We start from the raw sequence: 19,754 nt of genomic DNA on the forward strand, positions 1-19,754 counted from the left end.
CAGGGTCTGTGTACAGTGACCCCCCTCCCCTCTCTCCTGTTTCACGGGGAGCAGGGTCTGTGTACAGTGACCCCGCTCCCCTCTCTCCTGTATCACGGGGAGCAGGGTCTGTGTACAGGGACCCCGCTCCCCTCTCTCCTGTATCACGGGGAGCAGGGTCTGTGTACAGGGACCCCGCTCCCCTCTCTCCTGTATCACGGCGAGCAGGGTCTGTGTACAGTAACCCCGCTCCCCTCTCTCCTGTATCACGGCGAGCAGGGTCTGTGTACAGTAACCCCGCTCCCCTCTCTCCTGTATCACGGCGAGCTGAGTCTGTGTACAGTGACCTCGCTCCCCTCTCTCCTGTATCACGGGGAGCAGGGTCTGTGTACAGCGACCCCGCTCCCCTCTCTCCTGTATCACGGCGAGCTGAGTCTGTGTACAGTGACCTGGCTCCCCTCTCTCCTGTATCACGGGGAGCAGGGTCTGTGTACAGCGACCCCGCTCCCCTCTCTTCTGTTTCACGGCGAGCTGAGTCTGTGTACAGTGACCTCGCTCCCCTCTCTCCTGTATCACGGGGAGCGGGGTCTGTGTACAGGGACCTCGCTCCCCTCTCTCCTGTATCACGGGGAGCGGGGTCTGTGTACAGGGACCTCGCTCCCCTCTCTCCTGTATCACGGCGAGCTGAGTCTGTGTACAGTGACCTCGCTCCCCTCTCTCCTGTATCACGGGGAGCAGGGTCTGTGTACAGTGACCCCGCTCCCCTCTCTCCTGTATCACAGCGAGCAGGGTCTGTGTACAGTGACCCCGCTCCCCTCTCTCCTGTATCACAGCGAGCAGGGTCTGTGTACAGTGACCCCGCTCCCCTCTCTCCTGTATCACGGCGAGCGGGGTCTGTGTACAGTGACCCCTCCCTCCTGTATTACGGCGAGCAGGGTCTGTGTACAGTGACCCCTCCCTCCTGTATTACGGCGAGCAGGGTCTGTGTACAGTGACCCCGCTCCCCTCTCTCCTGTAACACGGCGAGCGGGGTCTGTGTACAGTGACCCCGCTCCCCTCTCTCCTGTATCACAGCGAGCAGGGTCTGTGTATAGTGACCCCGCTCCCCTCTCTCCTGTATCACGGGGAGTGGGGTCGGTGTACCGTGACCCCCTTCCCCCTCTCCTGTTTCACGGGGAGCAGGGTCTGTGTACAGTGACCCCGCTCCCCTCTCTCCTGTTTCACGGGGAGCAGGGTCTGTGTACAGTGACCTCGCTCCCCTCTCTCCTGTATCACGGGGGTCAGGGTCTGTGTACAGGGACCCCGCTCCCCTCTCTCCTGTATCACGGGGAGCGGGGTCTGTGTACAGTGACCCTGCTCCCCTCTCTCCTGTATCACGGGGAGCGGGGTCTGTGTACAGTGACCCTGCTCCCCTCTCTCCTGTTTCACGGGGAGAAGGGTCTGTGTACAGGGACCCCGCTCCCCTCTCTCCTGTATCACGGGGAGCAGGGTCTGTGTACAGTGACCCCGCTCCCCTCTCTCCTGTATCACGGGGAGCAGGGTCTGTGTACAGTGACCCCTTTTCCTCTCTCTCCTGTATCACGGGGAGCAGGGTCTGTGTACAGGGACCCCGCTCCCCTCTCTCCTGTATCACGGGGAGCGGGGTCTGTGTACAGTGACCCCGCTCCCCTCTCTCCTGTATCACGGGGAGCAGGGTCTGTGTACAGTGACCCCGCTCCCCTCTCTTCTGTTTCACGGGGAGCGGGGTCTGTGTACGGTGACCCCGCTACCCTCTCTCCTGCATCACAGGGAGCGGGGTCTGTGTACAGTGACCCTGCTGCCCTGTCTCCTGTATCACGGGGAGCAGGGTCTGTATACAGTGACCCCGCTACCCACTCTCCTGTATCATGGGGAGCAGGGTCTGTGTACAGTGACCCCGCTGCCCTCTCTCCTGTATCACGGTGAGCAGGTCTGTGTACAGTGACCCCCCAACCTCTCTCCGATATCATGGGGAGCAGGTCTGTGTACAGTGACCCCGCTCCCCTCTCTCCTGTATTACGGGGAGCAGGGTCTGTGTATAGTAACCCCGCTCCCCTCTCTCCTGTATTACGGTGAGCAGGGTCTGTGTACAGTGACCCCGCTCCCCTCTCTCCTGTATCACGGGGAGCAGGGTCTGTGTACAGTGACCCCTTTTCCTCTCTCCTGTATCACGGGGAGCAGGGTCTGTGTACAGCGACCCCGCTCCCCTCTCTCCTGTATCACGGGGAGCAGGGTCTGTGTACAGTGACCCCGCTCCCTTCTCTCCTGTATCACGGCGAGCGGGGTCTGTGTACAGTGACCCCGCTCCCCTCTCTCCTGTATCACGGGGAGCAGGGTCTGTGTACAGTGACCCTGCTCCCCTCTCTCCTGTATCACGGGGAGCAGGGTCTGTGTACAGTGACCCCGCTACCCTCTCTCCTGTATCACAGGGAGCAGGGTCTGTGTACAGTGACCCTGCTCCCCTCTCTCCTGTATCACGGGGAGCAGGGTCTGTGTACAGGGACCCCGCTCCCCTCTCTCCTGTATCACGGGGAGCAGGGTCTGTGTACAGTGACCCCGCTGCCCTCTCTCCTGTATCACGGTGAGCAGGTCTGTGTACAGTGACCCCGCTACCCTCTCTCCGATATCATGGGGAGCAGGTCTGTGTACAGTGACCCCGCTCCCCTCTCTCCTGTATCACGGGGAGCAGGGTCTGTGTATAGTAACCCCGCTCCCCTCTCTCCTGTATCACGGGGAGCAGGGTCTGTGTACAGTGACCCCTTTTCCTCTCTCCTGTATCACGGGGAGCATGGTCTGTGTACAGCGACCCCGCTCCCCTATCTCCTGTATCACGGCGAGCGGGGTCTGTGTACAGCGACCCCGCTCCCCTCTCTCCTGTATCTCGGGGGGCAGGGTCTGTGTACAGTGACCCCGCTCCCCTCTCTCCTGTATCACGGGGAGCAGGGTCTGTGTACAGTGACCCCTTTTCCTCTCTCCTGTATCACGGGGAGCAGGTTCTGTATACAGTGACCCCGCTCCCCTCTCTCCTGTATCACGGGGAGCAGGGTCTGTGTACAGTGACCCCTTTTCCTCTCTCCTGTATCACGGGGAGCAGGTTCTGTATACAGTGACCCCGCTCCCCTCTCTCCTGTATCACGGGGAGCAGGGTCTGTGTACAGTGACCCCTTTTCCTCTCTCCTGTATCACGGGGAGCAGGTTCTGTATACAGTGACCCCGCTCCCCTCTCTCCTGTATCACGGGGAGCAGGGTCTGTGTCAAGTGACCCGCTCCCTCTCTCCTGTATCACGGGGAGCAGGGTCTATGTACAGTTACCCCTCTCATGCTGTATTGTGGCTCAAATAAGTGGCTCATTTGATCTAATGTTGTGATATTCCTTCCCTTGAATCAATGGGAAACATTAATTGTTCTGTGTGCCTGTCCAGACTGTGCAGTGCTTACCAGAGAAGGAAGCAGGGGATTGGATTTTCCTGGTATTATATAATGGTATAGTATATTAATACTCCAGCATTAGTTGAGGTTTCAGGTTGGGAGCTGAGTCCTTTTTTGTTTTATTAGCATCATCACCAAATTCAAAAATGTATTTCTCCCTTGATGTAGTTCTCCACGTGTCTTTTCCAAGTATTTCTATGTAAGATGTTGATTTCTGCATTAATCAAGTTATTTTGAAGGAGTGTGGGTGGTGTTGACGGCTGCTACTTTGTGGCTTTCCTGTTGTTGAAGTGGAGTGTGAGGAGTTGCCCACTGTGGTTAGTGCAATGAGAATTTGATTACTTAATCTCTTGTTTGAAGGTATGACCCACGGCACAGTAGGTGGACTCGGATCCAGTCACTGCAGCAGCCACATGCTGACCACTGTGTGTGTGTGGTAGGCGAGTACCTGTACGCCATTGGAGGCCGAGACTATCACCAGGAGTTAAACGTGGTGGAACGTTATGACCCCCGCTTAAATAGTTGGGAATATGTGGCACCACTGGAAAAAGAGGTACGTGTCATTGCACTCTGACAAGTTTTTGCAGCTTCACAGCTGGTCAGTTCAAGGTGAAATCACCATTATCTTTCTGTCCACCATTCACGCTCCATTCTTTGTAAAGTGGGACAGACTGTTGTACTTCTGTTCACCCAGCAGTGCGGGCATCACAAGCACCGATGGGAGGGTATGTGCAGGAGCAGGCCAGGAGGAGGTGGATAGCAAACAGTTATTAGGGTTATGTACTATGGATTGAAAGTTCTCGATCTGACTGGCCTCCAGTAAGAAGCTGTGCTGTAATATCCCAACTAAACAAAATTCATAAACTTTCACATTCAAACAAAAAAGTCCAAGATTTCATAGTTTTTTCTGAAATCTCTGATAAGAGTTTTTGTGGGTTATGAAAGGGCTTGATCCTGCATGAAGTTCCAGAATGATACACAGAGCCGTGGCAGTTAATCAGGTGGGCTATAGAGATATATAGCATGGAAACAGAGCCTTTGGTCCAACACAAGATAGATGAATCATTTTAGTTATTTGAATCAATTAGTTGTGATGTGTAATGACACATTTCTGGAGCAGGTGAGAGTTCTGGCTCAGAGCTAGGCATGTCACGAGAACGTAAGGTGTCTGGTTTGATTCTGATGTTCAGCAGTCTTATTTGATCATATTATGTTCAACGGTCAAACATTTGCAGTGCTATACACATTTAAACATGGGAGCTGGTTCATTGCGAATAGTCAGCTCATGGCAATCTAATGGCCCTTTAGATGTTAAACACTCTGATTCCCCTCACCTGTTGTTCAGGATAAAACTAATGAATTTATTTACAAATACTATAAATACTCAAAAATGGAAGTGGTTAGTGCAATATGTGACTTACCGGAGTCAAATTATTTTAGCACTTTTTAAAAAAATGCCTTTGTTTAGTTCAGGGAATTGCCTTTATTAACTTTGCAAAGGAGGGTATCACCTTGCAATATATCGCAAAGGTTAACACTTTGGAGGACAACAAATCAGTTGGCAACTTGTTACCCGGGAATTTAGTCAGAGAACTAGCAATGGGGTGTTAGTCCTTGAAGGAGTTACGTTGGCTCAGAGGAGAGAAAAACCAGGACAGGATGGGATGCTGCAGCAAGTACTGTTTAGCGATGCATTGTTCCTTTTTCTTGTGAGATTGGTATTCTGAGTGCTCTTGTGCTAAACTGTTGAAATTTTGCATAATGATTTGATATTCCTCTGGGACTTGATTAGGTGTATGCACATGCAGGAGCAGTGCATGCAGGCAAGATATACATAGCCTGTGGAAGAAGTGGAAGAAGTTACTTGAAGGAGCTGCACTGCTACGATCCAGAGGCAAACCAGTGGGAAATGAAGGCCAGTGCCCCTGTGGAACGGGCTTGGCATGGAATGGCTGCAGTCCAAGGCCAGCTGTACCTCCTCGGTGGCAGCAACAATGCCAATGGATATAGGCAGGATGTCATGCAGGTAAGCTTTGAGTGAGCTGCTGCTTTTGGGTTTCAACCTCCTCATCACCTAATCAGCTTGATGCTATAGATGAGAAGGACTGGCATTCACCATGTGAATCTGACACCATTAGCAGAGAGAGGTTCAAAATGGTGACGCCTCAGCACTCCGCTGGAAGGCACAGATGACGAAAGGCCCCTCTTGGACCTTCTTCATTTTAACTGCTGCACCTGTTGGCAGGTCCATTTTTAACTGCACAGGGACTTGAACACAAATTCCCTCACTACACTTGTCCATTACTCTACATTCTTGCTTACCTCAAAACCTACCTTTTTACTACTTCTCCTAATACTCCACAAATTTTATTTGCTAACATGCCTGTGAAGTGCCTTTTGGCATTTGACTATATTAAAGGCACCACATCAATTCAAGTTCTTGTTGGTGAATTGTGACAGGACTCGCCTTGGGTTTTGTTGTGCAGTTAGCCTGCCTGAAACCACCAGCCATTTTCGGAAACCAGGCATCATTGCTGCTTTGAAATTGCATTTGTATCTTGTGCAGTGGTTGATAAAGTGTTACCCTATTAGTTTGTGCCCTGCTTATTCACACTGTTACCACCCTTTCAATGCTTTTCTTCCTGTTGTGTTTGTAAAGGTTTCCTGTTACAGCCCTGAGCGAGACCAGTGGTCAACAGTTTCCGAAATGCCCTTTGGTCATGGGGAACCAGGCATTGCTGTCTTGGATGACAGAATCTACATCCTGGGCGGGAGGTCACACGACCGTTACACACGCACTGACTACGTCCACATATACAACGTGACAGAACACTGCTGGGAGCAAGCTCCAGATATTGAGTGTGCCAATTCTGGGATGTCCTGCTGTGTCCTGACCCTCTCAAGACAGGTGGTGGAGGACTGGGGGGGTCAGACTCCCCGAAAACGTTCTGAGCGTGCTTGCCGCCGTGCCTACATGCTTCCCGAAGTAGTTGGCCTGTCTGACTTTGAGGAGTTCAGTTCCAGTGAAGACTGAAGATTTGGTTAAATAGGCTGGACTGGTGAACGTTCTGTTCTCAATGTGGCACATCCTGTGGATAACTGCCTTGTCCGTTTTGTTTCTTTTCCCTGTTTTCTCAGACTTGCTACTGAAGGTTCTGCTTTGTGCTGGGGCATTGCAGAGGGGCCAGGGGATTGCGAAGGTGTCACAGGAACAGACAGTTTCTCTCCACTTTCCCTCATGTTCCCTTGTCCAAGTGGCTGTTCTTGAGCAGACAAGTGTATGTTGACAAGCTGTAGGATCTTGGGGAGGCCATTGCCTCTAAACCTGAATGTCGTCAGACTACAACAGGATCCTGACACGACCACTACCCTTCCTAATCTAAGGTCAAATGTAAAGGTCCAAACTTAGAATTGCTATCTCAGTATAGCATACCTGGCAGTATATGATTTGCATGAGTTTGTACCATATCATATGTCATTGGGGAACTTTATTTAATCAGTTTGCTTTCTTCAATATTAGGAGGTCCAGGTGTAAGCTAGACAACAAATTCATCAATCTCCATTTCTCTCTGTCTCATGCACCTTTCATGCCCATTTAATAATACTGCTTTGATTAGTTCAGCCTTGTGAACAGAAGGTTGGAATCTTCTCAAATTAAAGCAAATTACTGCAGATGCTGGAAATCTGAAGTAATAAGAGAAAATACTGGAGAAACAATCTGGCTGGCAGCATCTGTGGGGAGTGAAACAGTTAATATCTGAAGGAGTGATATTGGACTCAACATTAACTCTTGTTTCACTCTCCGCAGATGCTGCTAGACCTACTGTGTTTCTCCAGTATTTTCTCTTTTCATTTGAATCATCTCCCTGAACTCTCACTTTGATTACATTCATTCCATTTTGCTCCCCAGGAATCTGCTTTCTCATTCCCCTACACAGCACACTCCAAAAAGACCCAAGCTATCAGTCTTGCCCAGATTCAGAGGCTGGTGGACCCAGGTCCTGCTCACAGTGCTTTATGCTGAATACAGGGAGTGCTGCATTGACAGAGCTTAAACCCAAGGTTCAGTCTGTCATCAGGTCAGCTGTTAATTGTCCACTGTAAACATGGAGTAAAACAATCGCATGGTTCTGTTTTGGAGAGGAGCTAAAATGTGCCTGGTATCCAGGTCAATATTTGCTCCTTCAACCAATATCTGATGATCTGACTGTTATCACATTGCTGTTTTAGCTGCTAGACTTCCAACATTACAACAATAGAACAGAACAGAGTCCCGATAGTGTGGCAACTGTTTGCACTTCATCAGCATTTCTTTGGTTGTGAAGTGTTTCAGAGCACTCTGAGGTCAAGCCTTTATTGAATTGATTTTATTTTCTCCACACTGTTTCTAACCCCCAAGGTGCTCTGTGACATTACCTTGCAATTTTCACAGCCAAATCTCAATGATGAGTTTGCTGACTTGTACTCGCCAGTGTGGACAAGGTCTAGTTCCCCCTGCCCTGGTTGTAAAAAACAAAACCGCTCTCTAACTCACCCTAGGTCAACAATTGGAAGATCTAGAATAACTCCCATCTTTGTAATACAGTAACTACTCCTTCAGCTCAGCATTCACTTTCCTTGCTCCTGCAAAGTGCCTTGGGATATGTGTCCACATTGAAGGTGCTATATAAATGTAAGTAGCTGAGGTAGGCTGGGGATGAAGTGATTATTATACTAGAAGTCAATTTATTGACCTGTTTAATTGGTTCACAGCACACAATTCATGCATGGTTTACTTCTCCAAGTTGTACTCTCCTACAAAAGATTGCTTTACCTATTTCCCTGCAGACATGTCAACTCTTTCATATCTTTTATTGGGGGGGGCAGGAGGGGAGAGGAGGCACAAATTTGTGAATCATCTTCCTGAGACCAAGCCAAACCTGTGATCTGACTGTTGCATCATCAGCAGATGGATTGACTTTACATCAAGAAATATCTGACCAGATAAACAGGAGGGTATTTTTGGTAAAAATCTAATCTAGAGATTCAAGTAAAGAACAGTTTAAGTAAGAAAAGGTTGTAAGGATCTGGGAAGAGTTGGGAGGTCTGTATGTGTTTTGATAATGCATGCTATTTGCTTGGAAAAAGCTTCTTAATTGTGTGTAGTTCTGATATCATCAAAGTTTAATCAGCTGGTGATGTCATGAATATAATTGGGAAAAAAAATTATAGAATTCTTCAAATCATGAAGCTGTTGGAGCATTGAAATGGAGTGAAATTTATTTTCTGTTTTACAGAGCTTTGAAATTACGCACATTGGAAACAGTACTCATTTTGTTTTTAACCTGTAACTTACTCTGCTGTAATACATGCAACAATAAACATAACTTATATTTAAATGAATGTTCCATCTCCATCTTTGCAATCCTTACATTGATTCAGAATATTATCTTGATGCTAGTGGTGTATCTAAATTAATAACGTATTTCATAGCAGGAAGACAGATTGGAAAAGGGGGAGGTGCATTGAGACCAGGCTGACCTTATACACCAGTCACTGAAAGTAAGCATTTCAGGTGCGTCAGGCGGTGAGGAAAGCAAATGATACGTTGGCCTTCATAGTGAGAGAATTCAAGTCTGGGAGCGTGGAAGTTATGCTGCAATTGAACGAGGCCTTGGGTGAGACCAACCTGGAGTATTGTGTGTAGTTTTGGTCTCCTTACGTGAGAAAGGACATTCTGACTAGAGAGAGAGTGTGCAGCAAACTGACTCCTAGGATGGCAGGAAAGAGGGGTTCCATTTCATGGGGTGTTGGCATCAGTTAGGGAACTGGGAGATCTGTACCGATGGGACAGTCTCCACCTAAACCAATCTGGAACCAATGTTCCAGCGAAAAGGATAAACAGGGTGTCACTAATAAACTAATAAATGGGCGAGAAGGAAGTATGATGGTAAATAGAAAGGAAAACAGATTAGTATGTGTGCAGGAGGGTTTAACTCAAGGCAGATTATAAGAGAAGTTATAAGGAAGGATAACTCAGGAGATATTATTAATGGAGATGTTAGAATTCATAAAGAAGATATAAAAACTAGCATAAAAGGTACTTTACCTGAATGTTCGTTGCATTCAAAAGGTAGATGAGTTAACAGCATAAATCATTGCGAATGAATATGATTTGATAACTATTACAGAGAAATTGTCACAGGATGATCATGACTGGGAGGTAAATGTCCAGAGGTATCAGACCATTCAGATGGGGAGTAGGGGAGGTGGTGTCGCTCTGATATTTAAGGGCGACAGCAGGGCGGTGGTCAGAGGTGATGTAGGTTCTATGGAGAATAAAGTTGAATCCATTTGGGTGGAAATGAGAAATTCTAAGAAGAAAAAGTCTCTGCTGGGTGCAGTCTATAGGCTACCAAATAATAATATCACATTGGGTGGGCAATAAGCGACAAAATAACTAAGGTCTATAAAAATGGTAAAACAATTATCATGGGGGATTTTAAGCTGTGCATGTTATGTTTGAACCAGGTCGGTCAGGGTAGCCTTGAGGAGGAGGTCATTGAATGTATCTGTGATAGTGTTCAAGAAAACAATGTAATGGAACCGACATGGGAGCGAGCTATCCTAGATCGGGTCCTGTGTAATGAGACAGGAATAATTAATGATGTCATAGTTAGGGATCCTCTTGGAAGGAGTGACCACAGTATGGTTGGATTTAGAATACAGATGGAGAGTGTGAAGATAAAATCCAATACCTTAAACAAAGGAGACTACAACAGGATGACTGAGGAGTTGGCTAAAGTAAACTGGAAGCAAAGAGCTTTATGGTGTCATGGTTGATGAACAGTGGAGGACTTACAAAGCAATTTTTCAAAGTGCTCAGCAAAAATATATACAAGTGAAAAAGAAGGACTGTAGGAATCTAAGGGTATCTAAGGAAGTAAGGGAGGCTATCTAATTGGAAGAGAAGACTTACAAAGTGGCAAAGACCAGTGGGAAAGTAGAAGGTTGGGAAAACTAAAGGTCAGCAGAAAGCCACAAAAAGAGCTATAAAGAAAAGTAAGATAGATTATGAGAATAAACTAGCTCAGAATTTAAAGATAGATAACAAAAGTTTCTATAATTATATAAAATGAAAAAGAGTGGTGAAAGTAAACATTGGTCCTTTAGAGGATGAGAAGGAGGATTTAGTAATGGGATCTGAGGAAATGGCCGAGGCATTGACCAGGTATTTTGTGTTGGTCTTCACAGTGGAGGACATGTATAACATGCCAGTGATTGACAAAGAGACAAGGTAGGTGAGGACCTGGAAACAATCATTATTACAGAAGAGCTAGGGATGGGCAAACTAATAGAGCTAAAGGTAAACAAATCTCCTGACTGAGATGAAATGCATCCCAGGGTATTAAAAGAGGTGGTAGGAGAAACAGCAAATGTACTTGTGGTAATTTTCCAAAATTCACTGGACTCTGGGGCAGTTCCAGCTGATTTGCTGTTTTCCAATGTGATGCTACTATTCAAAACAGGGAGTAGGCAAAAGAAGGGAAATTATGGACCAGTTAGCTTAACTTCTATAATGGGAAAATGTTTGAATCTATTATCAAGGAAGAAATAGTAAGACATCTGGATATACGTTGTCCTGTTAAGCAGATGCAGTGTGGGTTCATGAAGGGCTGGCCATGCTTAACTAATCTACTGGAATTCTATGAAGACATTATGAGCATGGTGGAGAATGGGGACCCAGTGGATGTGGTGTATCTAGATTTCCAAAAGGCATTTGACAAGATGCCACACTAAAGGTTACTGCATAAGATAAGGATGCAAGGCATTATAGGTAATGTATTAGCATAGATAGAGGATTGGTTGACTAACAGGAAGCAAAGAGTGAGGATAAGGGAGTGTGTTTCTGGTTGGTGACTAGTGGTGTGCCTTAGGGATCAGTGTTGGGTCTGCAATTATTCACAATTTATATAGCTGATTTGAAGTTGGGAACCACGTGTAGCGTTCCAAAGTTTATGGTCGACACTAAGATGAGTGGCAGAGCAAAATGTGCAGAGGACTGTGAAACTTTGAAAAAATGAGTGGGCAAAGATCTGGCAGATGGAGTACAATGTTAATAAATGTGAAGTCATCCATTTTGGTAGGAATAACAGTAAAAAGGAGTATTACAGGAATGCTATGAAATTGCAGCATGCTGCTTCGCAGAGGGACCTGGGTGTCCTTGTGCATTCTCAGAAGGTTGGTCTGCAGGTGCAGCAGGTAATTAAGGCAGCATATGGAATTTTGTCCTTCATTATTACAGGGATTGAGTTTAAAAGCAGGGAGGTTACGTTGCATGCAGTTTTGGTCTCCTTTCTTGAGAAAGGATGTACTGGCACTAGAAAAGCTGCAGATGAAGTTCACGGGTTGGTTCCGGAGTTGGCTTTTGAGGAGAGACTGTGTAGACTGGAATTATATTCATTGGAATTCAGAAGAATAAGGGGGGAGGATCTTATAGAAACATATAAAATTATAAAGGAAATAGATAAGAAAGTAGAGAGGATGCTTCCACTGCGGGGTAAAACTAGGACAAGTTAGGGGGAGCAGCTTTAGGACTGAATTGAAAAGGAACTTCTTCACCCAGAGGGTTGTGGATCAGTGGAATTCCCTGCCGAGGGAAGTGACCAAGACTTCCTTATTAAATGCTTTTAAAGCTGAGATAGATAATGTTTTGAACAGTGAAGGTATTAAGGGTTATGGTAAGAGGGTGGGTAAGTGGAGCTGAGGCCATGAACAGACCAGCCATCATCTTACTGAATGGGTGGAGATGGCCTACTCCTCCTCCTGATTCTTGTGTTTTTCATGCATGAAGAGACTCAATTGGTTAGGATTATATTCACGGGAGATTAGAATGAGGGAGGATCTCATAGAAACCTATAAAGCCCGAACAGGACCAGACAGGATCTTCCCGGTGACAAGGGAGTCCAGAATCAGGCATCACAGCGTAAGGATAAGGGGTAGGCCATTTAGGGTTGAGAGGAGGAGAAATTTCTTTACCCAGAGAGTGAGATTCTCTGGCGCAGAATGTTTTCATGTGGGAATTAGATAGAGACGTTAGGGCAGAAGGGTTAATAGGGAGAAAGTGGGAGCAGGTGCTGAGTTAGATGATCAGCCATGATAATATTGAATGGTGGAACAGGCTTATAGGGTCTATTCCTATTTCTGTTTCTCACAACGAAAGTTGTTTGGTTCCAAACATGCTTACATTCCAAGTGATGGTATGGGATGGCATCATTCAGGCACTTGGCCAGGTCTCTGATCCCCCAACAGATTTGGAGGCACTGTGTGTTGAGCTTCAGTATTCAAGAATCGACATCTCTGTTCTGAGAGAGAGGCTGATGTCCACAGACACAGCTCAAATAACCCAAAAGCAGGAACTCCCCTGCTTTACGGAGTCCCAGAGCTCCTGAGTTCACACCCATGACTAGGGTCTTGACTGTACATTCCAGATTGACGCTCAAAGGTAGAAAAGGAAGTAGTGCAATTTTGGGGTATCTTGTTTTGGACAAAACATTAAACTGATCTAATGTCACCTTTAAGGGATATTAAAGATCCAACAGCTCTACCTTGAAGAAAAGCAAGGAAGTTCTCCCCAGTATCCTGACCAATGTTCCGTCTTGCTGCATGAATGAGCTTCCGAGTCACAGAGCTGGGGGCTGGCGGAGAGAAGGGAGGTTGTGTTTGAACTAAATGAAAGTGATGGAGGGTTAGGATTCAGCAATGTTCAGGTCAGCCTAATCCCATTTCTTCATCAATCACAGGTTGGGACTTTGGTTAGTTGCCCTGTCTGTAATTCATGAGAATAGTTATCATAGCATCCGAAGAGTAACCCACCCAGATCCGCTCCCCTACCCTTTTACTCTACATTTACCCCTGACTAATGCACCTAACACTATGGTAAAAACAATGATTGCAGATGCTGGAAACCAGATTCTGGATCAGTGGTGCTGGAAGAGCACAGCAATTCAGGCAGCATCCGAGGACAGGCAAAACCGACGTTTTGGGCAAAAGCCCTTCATCTTTATTCCTGATGAAGGGCTTTTGCCCGAAACGTCGATTTTGCCTGTCCTCGGATGCTGCCTGAACTACTGTGCTCTTCCAGCACCACTGATCCAGCACCTAACACTATGGGCAACTTAGCACGGCCAATCCACCTGACCTGCACATCTTTGGACTATGGGAGGAAACCGGAGTAGCCGGAGGAAACCCACACAGACACTGGGAGGATGTGCAAACTCCACACAGACGGTTACCCGAGGCTGGGATCGAACCCGTGTCCCTGGCGCTGAGAGGCAGCAGTCCTCACCCCTGAGCCACCGTGCCACCCATCTAACTGCAAGTGGCTGAGGAGATAACTCGGTGCATCGGGACAGTACTGGCTACTCCTGTTTGCAGCCTTTTACCAGTCAGGCAGTTTGCCATCAGTTCTTCCACAAAAGCAAAAAAGCTGCATCTGAAAAGAGAAATTCCATCAAGCTCCGGGCAGTGAACCCAACTGAAACAATAAAACCCAGGTGAATGGATTCATTTCTTTCACATATTGTAACACGACTCTCAAATAAGTGTTGTCAAATTAGGTGAGTTTTTTTTGTGGGACTGGTTTTAAAAAAAATATTCACAGGATAAAGGAATCACTGGCCAGCATTAATTGCCCAGAGGGCAGTTAAAAGCCAATCCACCCCATTGCTGTGGGTCTGGAGTTATATAGAAGCCAGACTAGGTAAGGATGGCAGTTTCCTTCCGGGAAGGACATTAGGGACTCAGATGGGTATTTCCAACAATCGACAAGCTTCATGGTCATCAGTAGATTCTTAATTCCAGATTTTTATTGAAGTCAAATTCCAACATCTACCATGGCAGGGTCAGAACCTGGCTCCTCAGAACCTTCCCTGGCTCTCTGGATTAACAGTAAAGTGATAATACCCTGGGAGAGGTGATGGCCTAGTGATAAGTGGGACAAAGTAAACTTCATTCCATTATTCAGCAATATTGCCCTTTACCTTGGAAATCTTTTAACAATTAATCTTCAAACATAATGCACAACTAAACATCAATGCTGAATATCCAAAGGTGGAATATGAATATGGAATGCTGGCTGTACGGTGCAATAAGCTGATTTCTCTCAATGCTGTAACCTGTAGAAATCCTCTCTACTGCAAATTAGATGTGAGCATGGGAGGAGCAGCAGGAAGGATGAAAGGAAGAGCTTCAACTACATGGAGAAGCTGGAGCAGGGTCTTCTTGGGGAATACATTCAGTGACAATTTAATAGAGATGTTCAAACTGATGAAAATAAATAGAAACTATACCCATTGGTAAAAGGGAGTCAGAGGACTATTAAGTGACGAACGTAGAGCCAGTGGCAAAAAAAAAAGAGGGAAATGTTTTTTGTTACTGAATGGATCAGATCTGGAATGTACTGTCAGAGAGTGTGACAGAAACAAATTTGTTGCCACTTTCAAAAGGGAATTGGATCATTCTCTGAAAAGATTCACAGAGCTACAGCCAAGACAGACCGGTATCCTCGGAGCTGTAATTGCTTTATGAAACAATCTACATTTATGTAATGCTCCTCTCCTTTGTCCCCTGGTTCCTCGAGAACATGCCTGGACAGGATCCACTCACACGCTGAGCCATGACACCCACTGAGAGCCAACAGGAGTCACCGAGAGACCAGGCCCGGGACCGTACAGGAGCCACCGAGAGACCAGGCCTGGGACCTGACAGGAGCCACTGAGAGACCAGGCCCAGGGCCCGACAGGAGCCACCGAGAGACCAGGCCCGTGACCCGACAGGAGCTGAGAGACCAGGCCCGGGGCCCGACAGGAGTCACTGAGACCAGGCCCGGGACCCGACAGGAGCCGAGACCAGGCCCGGGACCCGACAGGAGCCACCGAGAGACCAGGCCCAGGATCGTACAGGAGCCACCGAGAGACTAGGCCCGTGACCCGACAGGAGCCACCGAGAGACCAGGCCCGGGGCCCAACAGGAGCCACCGAGAGACTAGGCCCGTGACCCGACAGGAGCCACCGAGAGACCAGGCCCGGGGCCCAACAGGAGTCACCGAGAGACCAGGCCCGTGACCCGACAGGAGCCACCGAGAGACCAGGCCCGGGGCCCAACAGGAGTCACCGAGAGACCAGGCCTGGGGCCCAACAGGAGTCACCGAGAGACCAGGCCTGGGACCCGACAGGAGCCTCCGAGAGACCAGGCCCGGGGCCCAACAGGAGTCACCGAGAGACCAGGCCCTGGACCATACAGGAGTCACCGAGAGACCAGGCCCTGGACCATTCGGGAGTCACCGAGAGACCAGGCCCGGGACCACACAGGAGTCACCGAGACCCCAAGCTGAGAGCTGACAGGAGCCATTAGGAGATCAGGCTGAGAGCCGCTGAGCGGATATGGGAATAGTGAAGGAAATTGATGTTAAAGACTAACCAGGATCTGGTTGAATGATGGAGCAAGCCTAAAGGGCTAAATTGCCTTGTCCTGGCCTCTTTTGTTTTGTTCTCCTTCCCAGTCACCTTTGAGAAGGTAGTGATGATGAGCTGCCTACCTGCCAAGTGAGTAGTTTTATAGATTATTTCAGTGGATGTGAAGATATACAGTCCAAGGCATTTTGTTTCCACTGGAGACTACATCCAGACTTACCAACATCCCATTCTGCACCTGGATGGAAAAAAACATTGACTGAAATAATTTGTCTGTCATGAGAATAGCTATTGTGCACATTAGCAGACTGTTTAGCTGAAACTCTTTGAATAATGACATCAAAACAATAAAGAGTCTATTGTCTGTAAAGCATTTTGGGACATGCGGAACCTCAATTATCCGAATTGCATGGGCGGGGAATATTTTGTTCGGATAATCAATAACAGTCGAGTCAAGCATCAGGACCTTGTGACCTTGTTTGGATAATCGAGGTTCCTCTGTATACGAATGGTTGTGGCACACTCCTGTTGGGTCAGTCCTAGCTGGCTGCATGCATAGGTTATTTTTAATCCACAGACTTGTATCACATTTTGATGATTTGCAGCTCTGTGTTGTGGTCCAATGTGTGTAGCTGCCAGCATTATGCTAATAAGTGAAGTTTGATCTGCCTTTCCGGCACTGTGGGTTAGTGAGCTGGACAGTTGATTCGGGTACTGTTCCACTCAACCACATCCTTGCCGACTCTGCATGGAGCTCTTTGTGCACTGACATCTGCTTCAGAAAGTGGAGGGCTCTGACCAACCCCACTCCAGAACCATGACTTTCAGCCATTCAGCCCCCTCCCCACCATCCATCCTGGTCAACCTCTCACTAAATCCTCCAACATTTACATCACAGTGATGAGAATTTCTAACTAGAGCACTCTTTCAGGCAGTGAATTCTAGACTACCACCACCCTTCTGAGTGATAACGTTTCTCAATTCTCCTCTGATCTGCAAGAGTTGTACATCAAAACAGCTTCAATTTACACACAGCACATTCTAACCAAAGTAGTTGAAGGTCTTCCCCTTAGGGCTGATGTGATTAGCTGAACCAAATTGAATTGAATTTATTGTCATGTGTACTGAGGCACGGTGAAAAGCTTTGTCTTGCGAGCAATACAGGCAGATCACAGAGTTAAGTAGCATAGATAGTAAATAATAGGTAAACAGCAGCAAAAACAAAAACAGGTACAGGCAAATGTTAAGAGTTTGTGAGTCCATTCAGTATTCTAACAACAGTGGGTAGAAACTGTTTTGAAACCGGCTGGTGCGTGTGTTCAGGCTTCTGTACCTTCTCCCTGATGGTAAAGGTATATTCTACTACCTGTTCGTCAGCCATCCAGACCATGACCCCCCCACCCCCAACCGGAACAGCATGATCTTTTATCCTCCACATTAACATTTGATATGGCTCATTATCAAATGCATTCCAGAAATCTAAAATTTGCTGGCTCCTCATGATCTAAGAATTACTTTTCAAAGAACTCCAAAAACAAATTTAGTTAAACATGATTTGTCTTTGACAGAATATCGTGTTAGTTCTGCCTGATGACCTCGAACTTATCCAAGTGTCCTGTTACAGTGTCTTTAATAATAGTTTCTGACATTTTCCCTCTGACAGATGTTAAGCTAACTAGCCTGTGTCTTCCTGATTTATGCCTCCCTTCCTCTGAATAAAGGAGTTACTTTAGATTCAGGGTTCAGATTGGCTTTAATTTTCCAGTGTCATTTGTCATTTTCCGATGTTAAATACAAGGCAACATTTTAGATATTTTAATCAGCTTCCCTAAGCTCCCCAAATATCTAAAGTGATCCTGTAATTGGAACAAGAGCAGGCCTTCTCCGTCCCCTCATGTTCAGCTGCTTTACCCATCACCTTCCTTCCATCAAAGGTTTAGAGTGGGGATATTCACTGATGACCCAATGCTGTGTCATTCCCAGCTGCTCAGATACTGAAGCAGTCTGTGCTTATACAGCGGGACTTGCACACATGTATACCCCCCCTGCTTTACCCCACTTCGCTTTAATGAAAGACCTCCATTAGAATTTGGTTTCGTTAACTGAAAGAAATTTGCTTTTACCGAAAAAGGTGAAATTTTCCCCATATAAATTAATGCTGCTTCGCTTTATGCCATTTTGGCTTACGAAAGGTTTCATAGGAACGCTCTACTTTTGGATAGTGAGAGGTACCTGTGTTCAGGTTTGGGCAGATAAATGACTAAGCAACATTTACAATGAGTAATTCATCTTGAGTCCCAATAATAGCCTTTACAGCTTACTTCAAATGAATCCAAAGGAATCCTTTTAGTTTTAAAATAGTGATGGAGAAGAGTAGACCAGATCTATAAGCTAAAGTTCTAAATTGGAGAAAGGCCAATTTTGACGGTATTAGACAAGAACTTTCAAAAGCTGATTGGGGCAGACATTCGCAGGTAAAGGGACAGCTGGAAAATGGGATGAGATAACAAGGGTCCAGAGACAGTATATTCCCGTTAGGGAGAAAAGAAAGGCTGGTAGGTCTAGGGAATGCTGGATGACGAAAGAAATTGAGGGTTTGGTTAAGAAAAAGAAGGAAGCATATACCAGTTATAGACAGGATAGATCGAATGAATCCTTCAAGGAGTATAAAGGCAGTAGGAGTATACTTAAGAGGGAAATCAGGAGGGCAAAACAGGGACAAGAGAGCTCTGGCAAATAGGGTTAAGAAGAATCCAAAGGGTTTTTGCAACTATGTTAAGGACAAAAGGATAACGAGGGAGAGAACAGGGCCCCTCAAAGATCAGCAAGGCGGTCTGTGTGGAGCTGCAGGAGATGGGGGAAGATACTAAACAAGCCTTTTGCATCAGTGTTTACTGTGGAGAAGGACATGGCAAATGGTGTACCATCAGGGTTAATGCTGATGCCTCAACTCTTTGCACTTGATGGAAATGATTCACATGAAGCTATGAAAGAGGAGTTAGCTGATGACGACAGATCAGAAGGAAGAGTTGTGAAGAAAGGAGGAGTCTGCAAAGGACAAGAGATAGGTCAAATGAGTGAGCAAAGATCTGGGAAGTGGAGTATCATGTGGGGAAAATGTAGAACTGTCCATTTTGACTAAAAGAGTAGAAAAAGCATATGATTGAATTGGTGAGAGGTCGCAGACTCTGAGATGCAGTGGGATCTGGATGCCCCAAGTACATGAAGCCCAGACGGTTAAGATTCAGCCACAGCTGTAAGGGGAATTGAAGGTCAGATTGGGGAGGTTATGCTGGTAACACCACATCCGGAGGCCAGTGTGCAGTAGTGGTCACTATACCCGATGCTTTGCTGAGACCGTTTACTAGACTAGTACCGGAAATTAAGGGATTGCCTTGAGGAAAACTGAGGGGGGTCTAGGTCTGAACTTTGGAGTTCCCAACAATCAGAGTGGACCGAATAGAAACATCTAAAATCCTGAGGGGACTTGACCAGGTGGACGTAGAAACCGTGTTTCCTTGCAAGGGCAAAACTAGAACTTGGTGGTGTGTGGGGGGGGGGGGGGGAAAGAGGTTTATAATTTAAAACTAAAGGTGCACCAAGGGAGAGGGAGAGAGAGCGAGCGAGGGAGAGGGTGAGACGGAGGGTGAACATGAGAGAGAGGGTGAGGGAGAGCAAGGGTGAAGGAGAGTGAAGGTGAATGAGAGAGAGATGGTGGGGGAGTGGGAGAGGCTGAATGCGAGGAGAATGAGAGGGGGAGGCTGAGAGAGGGGGCGGGGAGGGAAAGGGAGGGTGAATGTGAGAGGAAGGGGGAGGGAGAGGAAGGATGACTGTGAGAGGGGTGGTAGGGTGGGGGTGGGAAAGGGAGAGGTAGGG

The 19,754-nt window shown here is 47.0% G+C and overlaps 1 protein-coding gene across 3 annotated transcripts in view; it reads left to right on the forward strand.

Moving 5' to 3' along the window:
• klhl22 (kelch-like family member 22) overlaps positions 1 to 8,808 on the forward strand; it is a 75,199-nt gene extending 66,391 nt beyond the window's left edge. For all 3 annotated transcript variants that reach the window (XM_043716150.2, XM_043716152.2, XM_043716151.2), the window contains 3 exons: positions 3,787 to 3,979; positions 5,219 to 5,452; positions 6,086 to 8,808. In XM_043716150.2, the coding sequence (XP_043572085.2) occupies positions 3,787 to 3,979; positions 5,219 to 5,452; positions 6,086 to 6,460 (802 nt within the window). In that variant the 3' untranslated portion in view covers positions 6,461 to 8,808. The remainder of the gene's footprint in view (positions 1 to 3,786; positions 3,980 to 5,218; positions 5,453 to 6,085) is intronic.
• Positions 8,809 to 19,754: the final 10,946 nt, after the last annotated feature.

The sequence above is a fragment of the Chiloscyllium plagiosum genome, unplaced genomic scaffold, assembly GCF_037043375.1.
Source record: "Chiloscyllium plagiosum isolate Xiang-an unplaced genomic scaffold, Cpla_swu_hap1 HiC_scaffold_24, whole genome shotgun sequence".
NCBI lineage: Eukaryota > Metazoa > Chordata > Chondrichthyes > Orectolobiformes > Hemiscylliidae > Chiloscyllium > Chiloscyllium plagiosum.